The following is a 17,852-nucleotide window of genomic DNA, read 5'->3' as shown; positions in this document are numbered from 1 at the left end:
CAGGATTGGAAATGAATGTTAGATTTGGCAGCTGGGAAGCCAGTAGTAACTCAGCAACTATAGATCCAGTATGGTGGTGGGGCAGAAACCATTGTATTGAGAAGTAATTTGGAATTGAAAAAAAAAAAGGAGACATCCATGCTTTCCCAAATGTGGATACTTCACAGTCTATGAGCATGGATGTTCTAACACCTGAACCTTCTCCTCTGGAACACCTTCAATCTCAAGGACCACCTCTACTCCTATGAGTCTTCAATTCTCCATGCCACAAGCCGGATTTTGTCATTATCCAGAACTACTCTGTCTCTAAATTCTTAAAAATAAAAATATACCATTCTGGGGGGACCTTCAAGATGGTGGAGGAGTAAGACGTGGAGATCACCTTCCTCCCCACAAATACATCAAAAATACATCTACATGTGGAACAACTCCTACAGAACAACTACTGAACGCTGGCAGAAGACCTCAGTCTTCCAAAAAGGCAAGAAAATCCCCACATGCTTGGGTAGGGTAAAAGAGAAAAGAAAAAACAGAGACAAAAGAATAGGGACGGGACCTGTCCCTCGGAGAGGGAGCTGTGAAGGAGGAAAAGTTTCCACACACTAGGAAGCCCCTTCACTGGTGGAGACGGGGGGTGGTGGGGGGGAAGCTTCGGAGCCACGGAGGAGAGCTCAGCAATAGGGGTGCAGAGGGCAAAGCGGAGAGATTCCCACACAGAGGACTGGTGCCGACCAGCACTCACCAGCCTGAGAGGCTTGTCTGCTCACCCACCGGGGTGGGCAGGGGCTGGGAGTTGAGCCTCGGGCTTCAGAGGTCAGATCCCAGGGAGAGGACTGGGGTTGGCTGCGTAAACACAGCCTGAAGGCGGCTAGTGCACCACAGCTAGCTGGGAGGGAGTCCAGGAAAAAGTCTGGAACTGCCTAAGAGGTGAAAGACCATTGTTTTGGGTTGTTTGAGGAGAGGGAATTCCTTCCCCAGCTGCCCACAGAAGGCAGAGCACCGCCTAAACGAGCTCCAGAGACGGGCGTGAGCCGCGGCTATCAGCGCGGACACCAGAGACGGACATGAGATGCTAAGGCTGCTGCTGCCGCCACCAACAATCCTGTGTGCAAGCACAGGTCACTATCCACACCACCACCCCCCCGGGAGCCTGTGTAGCCCGCCACTGCCAGGGTTCCGTGATCCAGGGACAAGTACCCCAGGAGAACACACGGCGCGACTCAGGCTGTTGCAACATTATGCTGGCCTCTGCCACCGCAGGCTCACCCTGCCTTCCAATAACTACCATACCCCTCCCTTCCCCCGGCCCAAATGAGCAAGAGCCCCCTAATCAGCAGCTGCTTTAACCCCCTCTTGTCTGGGTGGGGAACAGACGCCTGGGGTGACTTACACACAGAGGTGGGGCCAATCCAAAACTGAACCCCAGGAGCTGTGCGAACAAAGAAGAGAAAGGGAAATCTCTCCCAGCAGCCTCAGGAGCAGCGGATTAAACCTCCACAATCAATTTGATGTACCTGCATCTGTGGAATGTCTGAATAAACAACGAATCATCCCAAAATTGAGGCAGTGGACTTTGGGAGCAACTGTAAACTTGGGTTTTACTATCTGTGACTGATTTGTTTCTGATTTTTATGTTTATCTTAGTTTAGTTTTTAGCACTTGTTATCATTGGTGGATTTGTTTATTGGTTTGGTGGCTCTCTTCCTTTTTTATTATTTTTAATTTTTTAATTTTAATATTATTTTTTATTTATTTACTTTTTTCTTTCTTTTTGTCTCACTTTTCTTCTGAGCTGTGTGGCTGACAGGGTCTTGGTGTTCCGGCCTGGTGTCAGGCCTGAGCCGCTGTGGTGGGAGAGCCGAGTTCAAGATGTTGGACCACCAGAGACCTCCCAGCCTCACGTAATATCAACTGGCAAGAGTTCTCCCAGAGATCTCCATCTCAACACTAAGACCTGGGTCAACCCAACAGCCAGCAAGCTCCAGTGCTGGATGCCTCATGCCAAACAACTAGCAAAACAGGAACACAACCACACCCATTAGCAGAGAGGCTGCCTAAAATCACACTAAGTTCACAAACACACCATCAGACGTGGCCCTGCCCATCAGAAAGACAAGATACAGCCCCACCCACCAGAACACAAGCACCAGTCCCCTCCACCATGAAGCCTACACAATCAACTGAACCAACCTCACCCACTGGGGGCAGACACCAAAAACAATGGGAACTATGAACCTGCAGCCTGAGAAAAGGAGACACAAACACAAAAAGTTAAATAAAATGAGAAGACAGAGAAATATGCAGCAGATGAAGGAGCAAGGTAAAAACCCACCAGACCAAACAAATGAAGAGGAAATAGGCAGTCTACCTGAAAAAGAATTCAGAGTAATGATAGTAAAAATGATCCAAAATCTTGGAAATAGAATGGAGAAAATACAAGAAACGTTTAACAAGGAACTAGAAGATCTAAAGAGCAAACAAACAATGATGAACAACACAGTAATTGAAATTAAAAATTCTCTAGAAGGAATCAATAACAGAATAACTGAGGCAGAAGAACAGATAAGTGACCTGGAAGATAAAAATAGTGGAAATAGCTACCACAGAGTTGAATAAAGAAAAAGGAATGAAAAGAATTGAGGATAGTCTCAGAGACCTCTGGGACAACATTAAACACACTAACATTCAAATTATAGGCGTCCCAGAAGAAGAGAAAAAGAAAGGGTCTGAGAAAATATTTGAAGAGATTATAGTAGAAAACTTCCCTAATGTGGGAAAGGAAATAGTCAATCAAGTCCAAGAAGCACAGAGAGCCCCATACAGGATAAACCCAAGGAGAAACACACCAAGACACATATTAATCAAATTATCAAAAATTATATACAAACAAAAAATATTAAAAGCAGCAAGGGAAAAGCAGCAAAAAACATGCAAAGGAATCCCCATAAGGTTAATAGCTGATCTTTCAGCAGAAACTCTGCAAGCCAGAAGGGAGTGGCAGGACATATTTAAAGTGATGAAAGGGGAAAACCTACAACCGAGATTACTCTAACCAGCAAGAATCTCATTCAGATTTGATGGAGAAATTAAAACCTTTACAGACAAGCAAAAGTTAAGAGAATTCAACACCACCAAACCAGTTTTACAACAAATGATGAAGGAACTTCTCTAGGCGGGAAACACAAGAGAAGGGAAAGACCTACAAAAACAAACCAAGAACAATTAAGAAAATGGTAATAAGAACACACACACTGATAGTTACCTTAAGTGTAAATGGATTAAATGCTCCAACCAAAAGACATAGACTGTCTGAATGGATACAAAAACAAGACCCATATATATGTTGTCTACAAGAGACCCACTTCAGACCTAGGGACACATACAGACTGAAAGTGAGGGGATGGAAAAAGATATTCCATGCAAATGGAAATCAAAAGAAAGCTGAAGTAGCAATTCTCATAACAGACAAAATAGACATTAAAATAAAGACTATTACAAGAGACAAAGAAGGACACTACATAATGATCAAGGGGTCAATCCAAGAAGAAGATATAACAATGGTAAATATTTCTGCACCCAACACAGAAGCACCTCAATACATAAGACAAATGCTAACAGCCATAAAAGGGGAAATCGACAGTAACACAAAAATAGTAGGGGACTTTAACACCTCACTTACACCAATGGACACATCATCCAAAATGAAAATAAATAAGGAAACACAGCTTTAAATGACACATTAAACAAGATGGACTTAATTGATATTTATAGGACATTCCACCCAAAAACAACAGAATACACTTTCTTCTCCAGTGCCCATGGAACATTCTCCAGGATAGATCATATCTTGGGTCACAAATCAAGCCTTGGTAAATTTAAGAAAATTGAAATCATATCAAATATCTTTTCCAACCACAAGGCTATGAGACTAGATATCAATTACAGGAAAAAAACTGTAAGAAATACAAACACATGGAGGCTAAACAATACACTACTAAATAACTAAGAGATCACTGAAGAAATCAAAGAGGAAATCAAAAAATACCTAGAAACAAATGACAATGAAAACACGATGACCGAAAACCTATGGGATGCAGCAAAAGCAGTTCCAAGAGGGAAGTTTACAGCAATACAATCCTACCTCAAGAAACAAGAAAAACCTCAAATAAACAACCTAACCTTACACCTAAAGCAATTAGAGAAAGAAGAACAAAAAATACCCAAGGTTAGCAGATGGAAAGAAAGCATAAAGATCAGATCAGAAATAAATGAAAAAGAAATGAAGGAAACAGTTGCAAAGATCAATAAAACTAAAAGCTGGTTCTTTGAGAAGATAAACAAAATTGATAAACCATTAGCCAGACCCATCAAGAAAAAAAGGAAGAAGACTCAAGTCAATAGAATTAGAAATGAAAAAGGACAAGTAACAACTGACACTGCAGAAATACAAAGGATCATGAAAGATTACTACAAGCAACTATATGCTAGTAAAATGGACAACCTGGAAGAAATGGACAAATTCTTAGAAAAGCACAACTTTCCGAGACTGAACCAGGAAGAACTAGAAAATATGAACAGACCAATCATAAGCTCTGAAATTGAAACTGTGATTAAAAATCTTCCAACAAACAAAAGCCCTGTACCAGATGGCTTCACAGGAGAATTCTATCAAACATTTAGAGAAGAGCTAACACCTATCCTTCTCCAACTCTTCCAAAATATAGCAGAGGAAGGAACACTCCCAAACTCATTCTATGAGGCCCCCATCACCCTGATACCAAAACCAGACAAAGATGTCACACACACAAAAAAGAAAACTACAGGCCAATATCACTGATGAACATAGATGTAAAAAACCTCAACAAAATACTAGCACATTAAAAGGGTCATACACCATGATCAAGTGGGTTCTATCCCATGAATACAAAGATTCTTCAATATATGCAAATCAATCAATGTGATATACCATATTAACAAATTGAAGGATAAAAACCATATGATCATCTCAATAGATGCAGGAAAAACTTCTGACAAAATTCAACACCCATTTATAATAAAAACTCTCCAGGAAGTAGGCATAGAGGGAACCTATCTCAGTATAATAAAGGCCATATATGACAAACCCACAGCCAACATCGTTCTCAATAGCGAAAAACTGAAACAATTTCCTCTAAGATCAGGAACAAGACAAGGTTGCCCACTCTCACCACTATTATTCAACAGAGTTTTGGAAGTTTTAGTCACAGCAATCAGAGAATAAAAAGAAATAAAAGGAATCCAAATCAAAAAAGAAGAAGTAAAAGTGTCACTGTTTGCAGATGACATGATACTACACATAGAGAATCCTAAAGATGCTACCAGAAAACTACTAGAGCTAATCAATGAATTTGGTAAAGTAGCAGGATACAAAATTAATGCACAGAAATCTCTTGCACTCCTATACACTAATGATGAAAACTCTTAAAGAGAAATGTAGGAAACACTCCCACTTACCATTGCAACGAAAAGAATAAAATACCTAGGAATAAACCTACCTAAGGAGACAAAAGACCTGTATGCAGAAAACTATAAGACACTGATGAAAGAAATTAAAGATGATACAAACAGATGGAGAGATATACCATGTTCTTGGATTGGAAGAATCAACATTGTGAAAATGACTCTACTACCCAAAGCAATCTACAGATTCAGTGCAATCCTTATCAAACTACCAATGGCATTTTTCACAGAACTAGAACAAAAAATTTCACAATTTGTATGGAAACACAAAAATCCCCGAATAGCCAAAGCAATCTTGAGAAAGAAAAACGGAGTTGGAGGAATCAGGCTTCCTGACTTCAGACTATACTACAAAGCTACAGTAATCAAGACGGTATGGTACTGGCACAAAAACAGAAATATAGATCAATGGAACAGGACAGAAAGCCCAGATATAACCCCATGCACATATGGTTCCCTTATCTTTTTCAAAGGAGGCAAGAATATACAATGGAGAAAAGACAGTCTCTTCAATAAGTGGTGCTGGAAAAACTTGACAGCTACATGTAAAAGAAAGATATTAGAACACTTCCTAACACTGTATACAAAAATAAACTCCAAATGGATTAAAGACCTAAATGTAAGACCAGACACTATCAAACTCTTAGAGGAAAACATAGGCAGAACACTCTATGACATAAATCACAGCAACATCCTTTTTGACCCACCTCCTAGAAAAATGGGAATAAAAACAAAAATAAACAAATGGGACCTAATGAAACGTAAAAGCTTTTGCACAGCAAAGGAAACCATAAAAAAGATGAAGGGACAACCCTCAGAATGGGAGAAAATATTTGCAATTGAAGCAGCTGACAAAGGATTAATCTCCAAAATATACAAGCAGCTCATGCAGCTCAGTATCAAAAAAACAAACAACCCAATCCAAAAATGGGCAGAAGACTTAAATAGACATTTCTCCAAAGAAGATATATAGATTGCCAACAAACACATGAAAGGATGCTCAACATCACTAATTATTAGAGAAATGCAAATCAAAACTACAATGAGGTATCACCTCACACCAGTCAGAATGGCCATGATCAAAAAAATCTACAAACAATAAATGCTGGAGAGGGTGTGGAGAAAAGGGAACCCTCTTGCACTGTTGGTGGGAATGTAAAGTGATACAGCTACTATGGAGATCAGTATGGAGGTTGTTTAAAAAACTAAAAATAGAACTACCATACGACCCAGCAATCCCACTACTGGGCATATACCCTGAGAAAACCATAATTCAAAAAGAGTCATGTACCACATGTCCATTGCAGCACTATTTGCAATAGCCAGGACATAGAAGCAATCTAAGTGTCCATCGACAGATGAATGGATAAAGAAGATATGGCACATATATGCAAAGGAATATTACTCAGCCATAAAACGAAACGAAATTGAGTTATTTTTAGTGAGGTGGATGGACTCTAGGTCCACTCTGTCATACAGAGTGAAGTAAGTCAGAAAGAGAAAAACAAATGCCGTGTGCTAAGACATATATATGGAATCTAAAAAAAAGGTTCTGAAGAACCTAGGGGCAGGACAGGAATAAAGGCGCAGACGTAGAGAATGGACTTGAGGATACGGGGAGGGGGAAGGGTTAGCTGGGACAAAGTGAGAGAGTGGCATGGACATATATACACTACCAAATGTAAAATAGATAGCTAGTGGGAAGCAGCTGTATCGCACAGGGAGATCAGCTCAATGCTTTATGACCACCTAGAGGGGTGGGATAGGGAGGGTGGGAGGGAGACGCAAGAGGGAGGGAATATGGGGATATATGTATACGTATAGCTGATTAACTTTGTTATACAGCAGAAACTAACACACTGTTGTAGAACAATTATACACCAATAAAGTTGTTAAAAAAAAAAGAGGACCTTTCTGACAAGGTCAGTGGGTGAAATAAGAACATGGCTAGCTGATCCTCACTTGGTGAAACGTTGATTGTTTCTGAAAAGAATCCCCAGAGCCAATTTCATGTCTCTGTTCCTTAGGCTATAGATGAAGGGGTTCAGCATGGGAGTCACCACTGTGTACATCGATGAGGCAATCATGTCTTTGTCATTGGAATTGCCCAATGAGGAGGAAAAGTACAGTGCCATAATCATTCCATAGAATAGAGACACCACAGAGAGGTGGGAGCCACAGATGGACAGGGCCTTGCAGGTCCCTTTGGTAGAAGGGACCTTCAGGATCGAGACCCCAATGCGGTCATAAGAGACCAGGATGCCAGTCAATGGAAGAATGACAACCGCAGCGCTTGCAGTGAATATAACCAACTCATTGAAAGAGGTGTCCGAGCACGACAGCTTGAGTAGGATGGGGAGGCTACAGAAAAAGTGGGGAATGATGTTGTCAGCCCAGAAGGACACCAGGGCCAGCAGGAGGGTGTGCAGAAGGGCACTGCCACAGGAGAGAGTCCAGGAGCCAGCCACCAGCAGCACACACGGCCTCTCCATCATGACGGTGGTGTAGTGGAGAGGGTGACAGATGGCCACATACCTGCCATATGCCATCACGGCGAGGAGGAGATTATCAACACAACCGAAAAGTATATAAAAATACACCTGTGAAATGCACCCTGCGTATGTGATAGATTGGTATTGAATCTGCATGTTCATCAGTATCTCTGGGACAGTGACAGATGAAAAGGAGACATCAGTGAGGGCCAAGGGCCTGAGGAGGAAGTACATGGGAGTGTGGAGGCGAGAGTCCAGCCTGATGAGCAGAGGACGAGGAGGTTCCCCAGCACCGTGGTCAGGTACACGCCCAGGAACAGGGCAAAGAACATGCCCTGCTGCTCTGGAAGGGTGGGGAGCCCCAGGAGGAGGACCTCAGACACACTGCTGTGGTCCTCCCTCCTCATGCCATTCTTATCTCTGCTGGGAATGAATAGAAACTGGAAATGTCAGGAACTTAGACATACTGAGCATAGCAACTACCATATGGTCACATAGTTTCTCCAAGTCACTGTGTCACTGTACAGACAAATCTCACTGCATTGCACTCACACGTTGGTGCCTCATCCAGTCTGGTGAGAACAGTGAAGTGTGATTTGTCTGAACACTGACACAGTCACTTGGAGACATCATTCAAACATCAATGAAAGAAACATCAATCAAACTCTTCAGCTGAAATCAGGAAGAGCTCATTCTTTTTTTAATATAGTGAAGACACTACGATAGACTTTAGGGGGAGAGTAATAAATAAGACACAGTCCCTTCCATGGCTTTATAGCCAGACAGCTTATGTGTGTGTGTCTGTGTTGCACACACAAACACACACACACACCACTGAAAGCATTATTGGGAAAGTAATGTACCATGTGTAGAATAAGTGCTGAACACATGAACTCACTTCTTATCATTAGAATGACAAGAAGGAAGGAAGGAAGGAAGGAAGGAAGGAAGGAGAAAAGGGAACATTATGGCAGTCCCTCAGAAACTTAAACATAGAATTACCATATGATCCAGAAATTTCACTTCTGATAATATATCCAAAAGAACTGAAAGCAGGGGCCAAAGAGGTATTTGTACACCCATGTTTAAAGCAGCATTATTCACAATAGCCGAATGATGGAAACAATCTGTGTCCATTGAAAAATGAATGGATAAACAAAATGTGGTCTATACATACAATGGAATATTATCCAGCCTTAAAAAGGAAAGAAATCTTGACACATGCTACAACATGGATGAACCTTGAAGCCATTACGCTAAGTAGAATCAGCCGGTCACAAAAGTGTAAATACTATAAGATTCCACTTATATGAGATTCCTAGAATAGTCAAATTCATAGAGACAAAAAATAGAATGGTGGTTGCCAGGGGTTTGGGGGCAGGGAGGAAAATGAGGCGTTATTGTTCAGTGGGTACAGAGTTTCCATCTGGGAAGATAAAAAAGTTCTGGAGGTGGATGGTGGTGATGGTTGTACAACAATGTGAATGTACTTAATGCCACAGAACTGTACACTGAAAAATCATTGAAATGCTAAATTTTATGTTATACATATTTTAGCACAATAAAAAATTGTTAATTTAGAAAAATATATACCATTCTGATGATAATTTTTTATTATTCCACCTGTTTCATTCTTTTATTTTAACTAAGTAATAATATCTAGTATTTATTTATTAAGTAATTACTATGTACCCACACTGAACTAAGGGCTTAGTGGATAGATTATTTCAATTACTCTTCCAAACAATTCTATGAGGCCATGTCTCCAAGACTGGATTTGTTTCAAAAAAAAAAAAAACATTCTAGCTCTTTTAAGCAGAAAAGGATTTAAAACAGAATATTAGGTGCTGAAGCACACTGCAGAACTAGTTCGCGTGATAGCTGCTTCCTCCACCACCATCCTGATGGTGGGAATCGAGACTTTGAGATATACCACCTGCAAGTCAGGGACCGGGAGTTGCCACTTACACAACTGCAGCAAGTGAAGTCCCAGCACGTTTGGTGGAGCCACACCAACAATAAGTCAGAAGACATGCCTACTGCTTCTCAGCTCCCACGAAGCTGGAGACTGGGCCTCGGAACACTGTGGCAGAAAGCCCACGTCCGGTAGAAAAGCAGAAAATCACCATACTCACTTTAGCTTTTCAGTGAAGCCAGCGGGAGAAACTGAACCACATCCAGAACCTTAGCTATAGGTTAGGAAAACGTAGGGTGTGGTTCTGGGTGCTTTGTTCTTATTTTTTATCAATAGCTTTGTAACCTCTATAGTATAAAGAGCCTCCCCATGAATGGGGAGCCTGTACCCACCACATCCATCATGTGATATGGTGAACTTTCTAGCCATCCAACCCATTTTTCCATCTTAACCTGAATCAGTCCTTGGACCCCTCTAATTTCTCCTAATCACCAGTATCCTTCAGGCATCATTTCCTTTCCTGTCCAACCTAGACTCACGTGGCCATCACTTGAATGACCCCCTTTTAAGTCCTCAAGTCAAGGATTAAGGAAACCCTTCATCCTTCCAGTGGATTCATCCAGAGAAACCCCACGCTGAGTTCATCCTGCCATCCCTCTCCTACACCCCTGCAACCAGATGAGCACGACAGGAGCTAAACACACAAACATAAACAAATCCATGGTCCTCACTGTAGAAAGTCTTTGCATCTCCTTCAACTCTCTCTCCCACCTGCTCGCCTGTCTGCTCTTTCACACTCTCCACATAACATCTCCCTCCACTTGACAGGGGCAATCGGGGGCAGCAGGAATGAGTCCCCTCCCCCTGCTTACCCTCCCCTTCCCCCTCATTCTATCCATTCTACTTCACACCCTCTCTTGATGATCCCTGCTTCCTAACTCAGTTTCTGGAATAGCCTAATGATCAACGTGGCACCATACTCAAGCCCTTCCAACTGATTCACCACATGAGGATTTCACTGAAAGAATGTCCATCGACAGGTGAATGAATAAAGAAGATGTGATACATATATACAATGGAATACTACTCAGCCATTAAAAAAATGAAAAAATGCCATTTGTAGCAACATGAATGGACCTAGAGATGATCACGCCGAGTGAAGTAAGTCAGACAGAGCAAGACAAATATTATATGATATCATTTATATGTGGCATCTAAAACATGATACAACCAAACTAATTTACAAAACAGAAAGAGACTCACAGACATAGAAAACAAACTTATGGTTACCAAAGGGGAAAGGGGGGTGGGGAGGCGAGGGGAGGGATAAATTAGGAGTTTGGGACTAGCAGATACAAACGACCATATATAAAATAGATAAACAACGTCCTACTGTATAGCACAGGGAACCATATTCAATATTCTGTAATAAACCATAATGGGAAAGAAAAAAATCAGAATAAAATAAAATACAAGATAAGGGCATTCATTGCCACATTCCTTGTGAGAGGGGAAAACAGAAACAAACTAAATGAATGTGAAATACATAACAGAGAGGATTGACAAAGGCAAAAATTGGTGCTCTGAAAGGAGTAATAGAACTGACTGACAAATCTTTTATAAGACTCATCAAGTGAGAAGGAGAAAGAGTGTGTGTGTGTGTGTATGAGAGAGAGACAGAGACAGAGACAGAGAGAAACATATTGTAATGGGGATAAAAGATGAACCTTACTACAGAAGCAGACATTAAAAGCAGAGAAATGATAAACCATTTCATGCCAGAGCATTTGAAATGTTTAATGAAATGAACAATTTCCTAGAAAACAATCTTACAAAAACCCATTCAAGAATAAATAAGAAATTTGTAGAATCCTATCACCATTAAAGAAATTGAAACAGTAGATAAAAACCTTCCCACAAAGAGTACTCATGACCCAGATGGTTGTACTGGCAAACGCTAACAAGCAGAGCTGGGGGAGAACTAATTCAGATATTAAATACCTCACCTGTGCACCTCTGTGCCAAGGATATGCCTTTTCCATTATTATCCACCAGTGCAGTCAAGAAAAGAGAAGGTTTGAAGGTGAAAACACAAGGTGTAGGGTGAGTATAGGATGCCCTGTTTCCATAAAAAAAGAAAGGACTAGGAGGTATAGTTTTATTTTCTTGTACAGCATTACACAAGAATAATGCAAGGCCTGCAAGGAACCAATAACAGCAGCCACATGTCAGGGAAGGTGAGATGGACCTGGGCAAATATGAATCAGGAGTGGGAAGGGGACTTTCCGGGGCATGCCTTCTGATACTTCGTGATTCTTGAACCCTATGCGTGTACTACCCATTCAAAGAAACTACTTAATTAATCTTAATTAAAAAGAATAACGAAGGATAGTCTGAAAAGTAAGAATAATTGGGGGAGGGGTGGATTCCAATAATAAGCTATGACCAAGCTCTAATAACTACAAATTAAAAAAATAAGTAATTAGCAGCGTTAAATTGTCAATAGCAATTAGTTAACAAATCTTACGTACACAAATCTCTCTCTTTACCCATTCTGCTTTAAAAGGTACACCTTAAACTAAAAAAACAAGTAGGTTTTAAAGAAGAGGAAGGAAAATATCAATAGGAAAATTATTTTTTTACCTTATACCACTTTACTGAATCCAAATCAAAACTGTTTGGGAAGTTCAGATGACACATAAGAGTGTCATCTTTTCCAACATATAAAATCTGTTTGTACTCATCTGGCACATTCAGTTGACTGTTTCTGGAAGTACCACACCAATGTTTTTTAAATACAGTGAGGTTGACTTGCATTCTGGGACAGATGTTTGTATCACTGTAAGAAAACAACAGATTGAAACCTCATAAACTCAAACAGTCACAAAACCAAATAATTCTGTTTATCTCCAAATATTTCCAAATCCTCTTCCAAGCACTGTGCAAACCCTCTGCCTCAAACAAGACAGCATACATCTCACAAGTCATTCACTATGAAAGGAAAAAAAAAGTATTTGGATGGTGGAAACATGGGAGGACATCTTAACCAAATAATCAAAATGAACATCACCAAGCAGGGACACGCTGATGCTAGGTGTCTCTGAGTGTGCTGTCTGAAGAGAATGCAAACCACTTCCACAGCATTCCAGCCAAGAAGGCTCAGCCTGAACCGACTCATGAAGAAATATCTGGCAAACCCAAATTAAGAGATACAATATAAAATAATTGCCTGTACTTCTTAAAAATGTCAATGTCACACACACAAAACAGGCTGAAGATCTGTTCCAGATGAAAAGAGATGAAAAGTACATGACAACCAAAAGCAATGCAATGATCTTGGATTGAATCTTTCACAGGAAAAGGAAGAAAAACATTTATAAAAGTCATCATTGAGAAGATTGATAAAATTAGAATACAAATCGGTTAGTAGATAAAAGTATTGTGTGATGGTTAAATTTCCTGAATGTGATAACTATTCTGTGATGATGTAAGAGAATATTCTTGTTGAGAGGAAAGACACGTTGAAATATTAAGGGGTAAAACGACCTGTTGCATACAACTGAGATGATTTGGAAAAAAATGGTTTAGAAAAAATACTATGTGTAACATACACAGGGGATGATGGGGAAAATGTGGCAAAATGTTAAATAATAGAAATCTCGATAAAGGGTAGACAGGAGCTCTTTATACAATTCTTGCAAATATGATATGAATTTGAATTATTTCAAAGTAAAAATATATAGTTTACTAAACATGTATCATATCTGTATATTAAAGATTTGTGAGAATTCATGTTTACTTTCTTCCATGACAGACAGTATTGATGTCTACGTTCTAGGAAAGATTATTTTGCCCCATTTCACAGATCCCATATTTAAATATTTTAAATCAAGCCTGTGATCCAGCAATCCCACCCCTGGGCATATATCAGAGAAAACCATAATTCGAAAAGATACATGCACCCCAATGTTCATTGCAGCACTATTTACGAAAGCCAAGACATGAAAGCAACCTAAATGTCCATCAACAGAGGAATAGATAAAGATAGATAGATATATAGATATATATATACACACACACACACACACACACGCAATGGAATATTACTCAACCATAAAAAAGAATGAAATAATGCCATTTGCAGCAACATGGATGGACCTAGAGATTGTCATACTGAGTGAAGTAAGTCAGACAGAGAAAGACAAATATCATATGATATCGCTTATATGTGGAATCTAAAAAAAATGGTACAAGTGAACTTATTTACAAAACAGAAATAGAGTTACAGATGTAGAAAACGATCTTATGGTTACCAGTGGCAAGGGGGGGAGAGGGATAAATTGGGAGATTGGGATTGACATATACACACTACTATATATAAAATAGATAACTAATAAAGACCTACTGTATAGCACAGGGAACTCTCTACTCAATACTATGTAATGACCTATATGGGAAAAGAGTCTAAAAAAGAGTGGATATATGTATAACTGATTTACTTTGCTGTACAGCAGAAAGTAACACAACATTGTAAATCAATTATACCCCAATAAAAATAAATAAAAATGAAGTCCCAGTTAGAATAAAAAATAAATAAATCCAGCCTGGATGTCCAGACAGATTTCTGTGGCATACGATCTCCAACTCTGGTTAATGAATAACCTGGAGTAAAGAGGAGAGCAGACCCCCTCAAGACGTCAGCAGCTGGTCTGAAGAGTGAGTGAAATTTGGGGGAAGGGGCTACTGGCACTTCCACCTGTGCCACTGAGTAACCATGTACTTTGAGTCAATCACACGGAAATGAGGAATCTGGCAGGAATCAGAGAAGGATGTGGCCATCCCTGAAACACAGAAAGAGGCTGGCAAATACCAAGGAACCACAAGAGAGGGAGGATGCAGCTACATTCCTGGAGTACCTACTTCACACATGATCTGGGGTCATTTTTACTTCTACCCTATCTGGCTGGCATTACTTCCACTTTACAGATAAGAAAGCCAAGGCTCATGGAGGTCAAATAACTCACGAAGGTCATGCACATTAGCAAAGGAGGATAACAAAATTGGGGCCCTCAGCCAAAATTTGGTCCACAGATGTGTTTTAATTAGGACACATGCACAAAGCTTATTGGAAAGTTAACCACACACACACACACACACACACACACACACACATTCTAATTTCCAGGTTACCTTGAAAATTTGGAAGATGGACTTGAACTGCATAGACTGCCGCCTTTGGTGTGACATATGCTTTCTGGTTCACCACAGTGCCAACCAGGCTCAACTATCTCCCACCAGACCTGTGTCACTTACTTACATTACTAGCATAAGGCTTAGCATGGGGTCTAGAACATACTTGATGCTTGGGCACTGTTAAATTCCTATAGCAGAACCCTTACAAAAAGTGCTTGAAGGAGGCTTATACCTCTCTGGATGTACCACCTGTCACAAAAACTTTCAGCATTCCAAGAAAGAAGGCAGCAATCATACTGGGATTAAACAGGCTTTGTAAGCTGGTCTGGCCTTGGACATCATTTCGATAGGAAAAGATGCATTTCATGGTCCAACAACTGATTTAAAAATCTGTTCTGCTTAAAAGTCTGTTCATTGAAACCATCGCATAACAATTACAAAACTATATTCTTCTCATTGTTTTCTACATTGATTAAGAGTGTATCAAGAGTTTTTCTAAAGGAATTATATATTATATAAATATTATACATATATTATATATATATGAATGAGTAACTTACTTTGTATCACAGTGGTAGATCCCAGAGTCCTCCCCTTTCACAGGGAGAAACAAAATCCAGTTTTGGTCCTGGTGGATCCTAGACTGTATGTTTTTGGATATTGGGATTTTCCTAGGATATTTATACCATGTTGCATCTATCCTCCCAGGTGTTGGCAGAGGGTATATGCAGTTAAAAGCCGTAGGCTGGCCTACTGACACAGTCTCCTGCATACTCACGTCCTCGCAAGCATCTAGGGAAAGAAAGGAAAAAAATAATCACAACCGAGAGCGTTAGTGTCGGTTATTATTAGTTTCCACAAATACCTCAATTTTCTTGCTGATTTGAAATTTTATGTGAGAGTTTTCTCAGTATGGGAGTTTCCTAAAAACAGTCTGCTGATGTGAAAGCATAACCCGAAGTCCTTCACATCTGTCCATAAGAGTGAATTTACTCAGTCCTCCCCCTCAACAAGTGATCTCCCCATTTGGAACGATTCCCCTCTTTCCCTTCTATTCTAAGACCCTTAATTCCTTCATCTTCCTCCTTCAGAGTAAACGTTCCTCTTCTGAGCCCCACTTGACCTGTTTTCCTTTCGCTCTGCTACCCGGTTAATTCAATCCGTCCCCAGTAAAAGGTGTAAGTATCTCCTCCCCAAAAGGATTGTTAAACAATCCGCTCGCTTTAAAGTTCGTTTCTAACAAAATGCTTCGTGTTTCTTGGAATTAATTTGTTCCGTTGCTGGTTTCTTTGCTATTACCTTGGGTCTAACATGTCCCTTTGTCATATAAAATAGAAGGTATTATAGATCTATTTGAGCTTTTTAAAAAATTTTATTTATTTATTTTTGGCTGTGTTGGGTCTTCGTTTACTGTGCAAGGGCTTTCTCTAGTTGCGCCAAGCGGGGGCCATTCTTCATCGCGGTGCGCGGGCCTCTCACTGTCGCGGCCTCTCTTGTTGCGGAGCACAGGCTCCAGACGCGCAGGCTCAGTAGTTGTGGCTCACGGGCCGAGTTGCTCCAGCGGCATGCGGGATCTTCCCAGACCAGGGCTCGAACCCGTGTCCCCTGCATTGGCAGGCGGATTCTCAACCACTGCGCCACCAGGGAAGCCCCCTATTTGAGCATTTTAACTCGAGCCTTGACTTGCACATTTGCCCAACTCCTCTCTTCAAGTCACTTCAAAGCTCAAAGGTGATGCTTGGGGCTGAGCGTCAGACCCTTGCAGCTGAAACTTGCCGTTTCCGCCTCCCGCGGGATTCTGCCTGTACCCCTGGGGCGAGTGTCACCGGCCAGGCTCCGGTCTCACGCGATCCCCCAGGAGGTCTGCACAGGGGCTCGCCCAGAGCGGCAGGGTGGCAGGGAGGGAGGGGGGCCACTGAGACCCGAACCAACCGAACGTACCTGCTCTGATAAATCGTGGAAGAGCGCTGGACACGCTGCAGAGCAGCAACAGCAGCATCGCCTACAGGCTGCGCGGAAGCAAGAGGGGGGGATGTAAAGGGGCGCAGCGGGCGGAGCGCGCCCTCTGCCGGCACAAGGCCGGGCTTCTGCGACCTCTGAATCTCAGAGATCCCAGCTAGGCTTCTGACCTTCCCTTCTCCATGGGGAGACCTCCAACTTTGGCCCCGGATGTATCCGGACGCGCCCCCAAAGACTGCTCCCTACCTTGCCCCGCCCTTGCTCCGAGCGCCCACCTCCAGGATCCGGGTGGAGAGGCATCAGTGGGTGGGGTCGGGAGGGGCCGGGAGGCGCAGTGCGGGCATCGGGGCGGGTCCCCTCTTCCAGGCTGCCCGGTCGCCTCCTTTGGGGGCGCAGGGACGTCCCCTTCTGCCACGCAGCTCGCCGCCCGGCCCGCCTCAGCCCGCAGCCCCCGCTCCCCGTGGTGGCGCCCGGGTGCCCACCGTGCGTCGCGCGTAGCCTTCCCTGCGCGTCCTCAGCCTCAGGATCCTCCTGGGCCCGGCCGTCTAAACGGAAACCTGCTCACTCGGGAGAAGCCAGCTTAGGCCTATATGGCAAAGGCCGGCAGGAAAAGAGGGAGGAAGACGGGCCGGCAGTGGACGCGGCCTCCACACCTTCGCCCACAGACGGAGTCCGCTCCTCCAGGGTCGCCCAGCCGGTCAGGGGCCGCCCGGGAGTCCCGATCGCCGCCCCCCACCCCAGTCGCGCACATTTTTGCCATCTCCTCGCCCCGCCCGCGTCCTGCTCAGCTGCAG

General features: G+C 42.1%; 1 protein-coding gene and 1 pseudogene across 1 annotated transcript in view; both read right to left on the bottom strand.

The window, feature by feature from the left end:
- The window catches only part of IL1RL2 (interleukin 1 receptor like 2), a 50,096-nt gene extending 32,988 nt beyond the window's left edge, over nucleotides 1-17,108 (bottom strand). The window contains exons 1-3 of the mRNA XM_061211356.1: nucleotides 17,041-17,108; nucleotides 15,660-15,891; nucleotides 12,550-12,745 (exon numbers count right to left, since the gene is read on the bottom strand). Of these exons, the coding sequence (XP_061067339.1) occupies nucleotides 12,550-12,745; nucleotides 15,660-15,891; nucleotides 17,041-17,098 (486 nt within the window). The 5' untranslated portion in view covers nucleotides 17,099-17,108. The remainder of the gene's footprint in view (nucleotides 1-12,549; nucleotides 12,746-15,659; nucleotides 15,892-17,040) is intronic.
- Nucleotides 7,458-8,398, bottom strand: LOC133074714 (olfactory receptor 1J1-like; annotated as a pseudogene).
- Nucleotides 17,109-17,852: the final 744 nt, after the last annotated feature.

The sequence above is a fragment of the Eubalaena glacialis genome, chromosome 14, assembly GCF_028564815.1.
Source record: "Eubalaena glacialis isolate mEubGla1 chromosome 14, mEubGla1.1.hap2.+ XY, whole genome shotgun sequence".
Lineage (NCBI taxonomy): Eukaryota > Metazoa > Chordata > Mammalia > Artiodactyla > Balaenidae > Eubalaena > Eubalaena glacialis.
The sequence above is the reverse complement of the archived record's forward strand: the minus strand, read 5'-3'. Positions and strand labels throughout refer to the sequence as shown.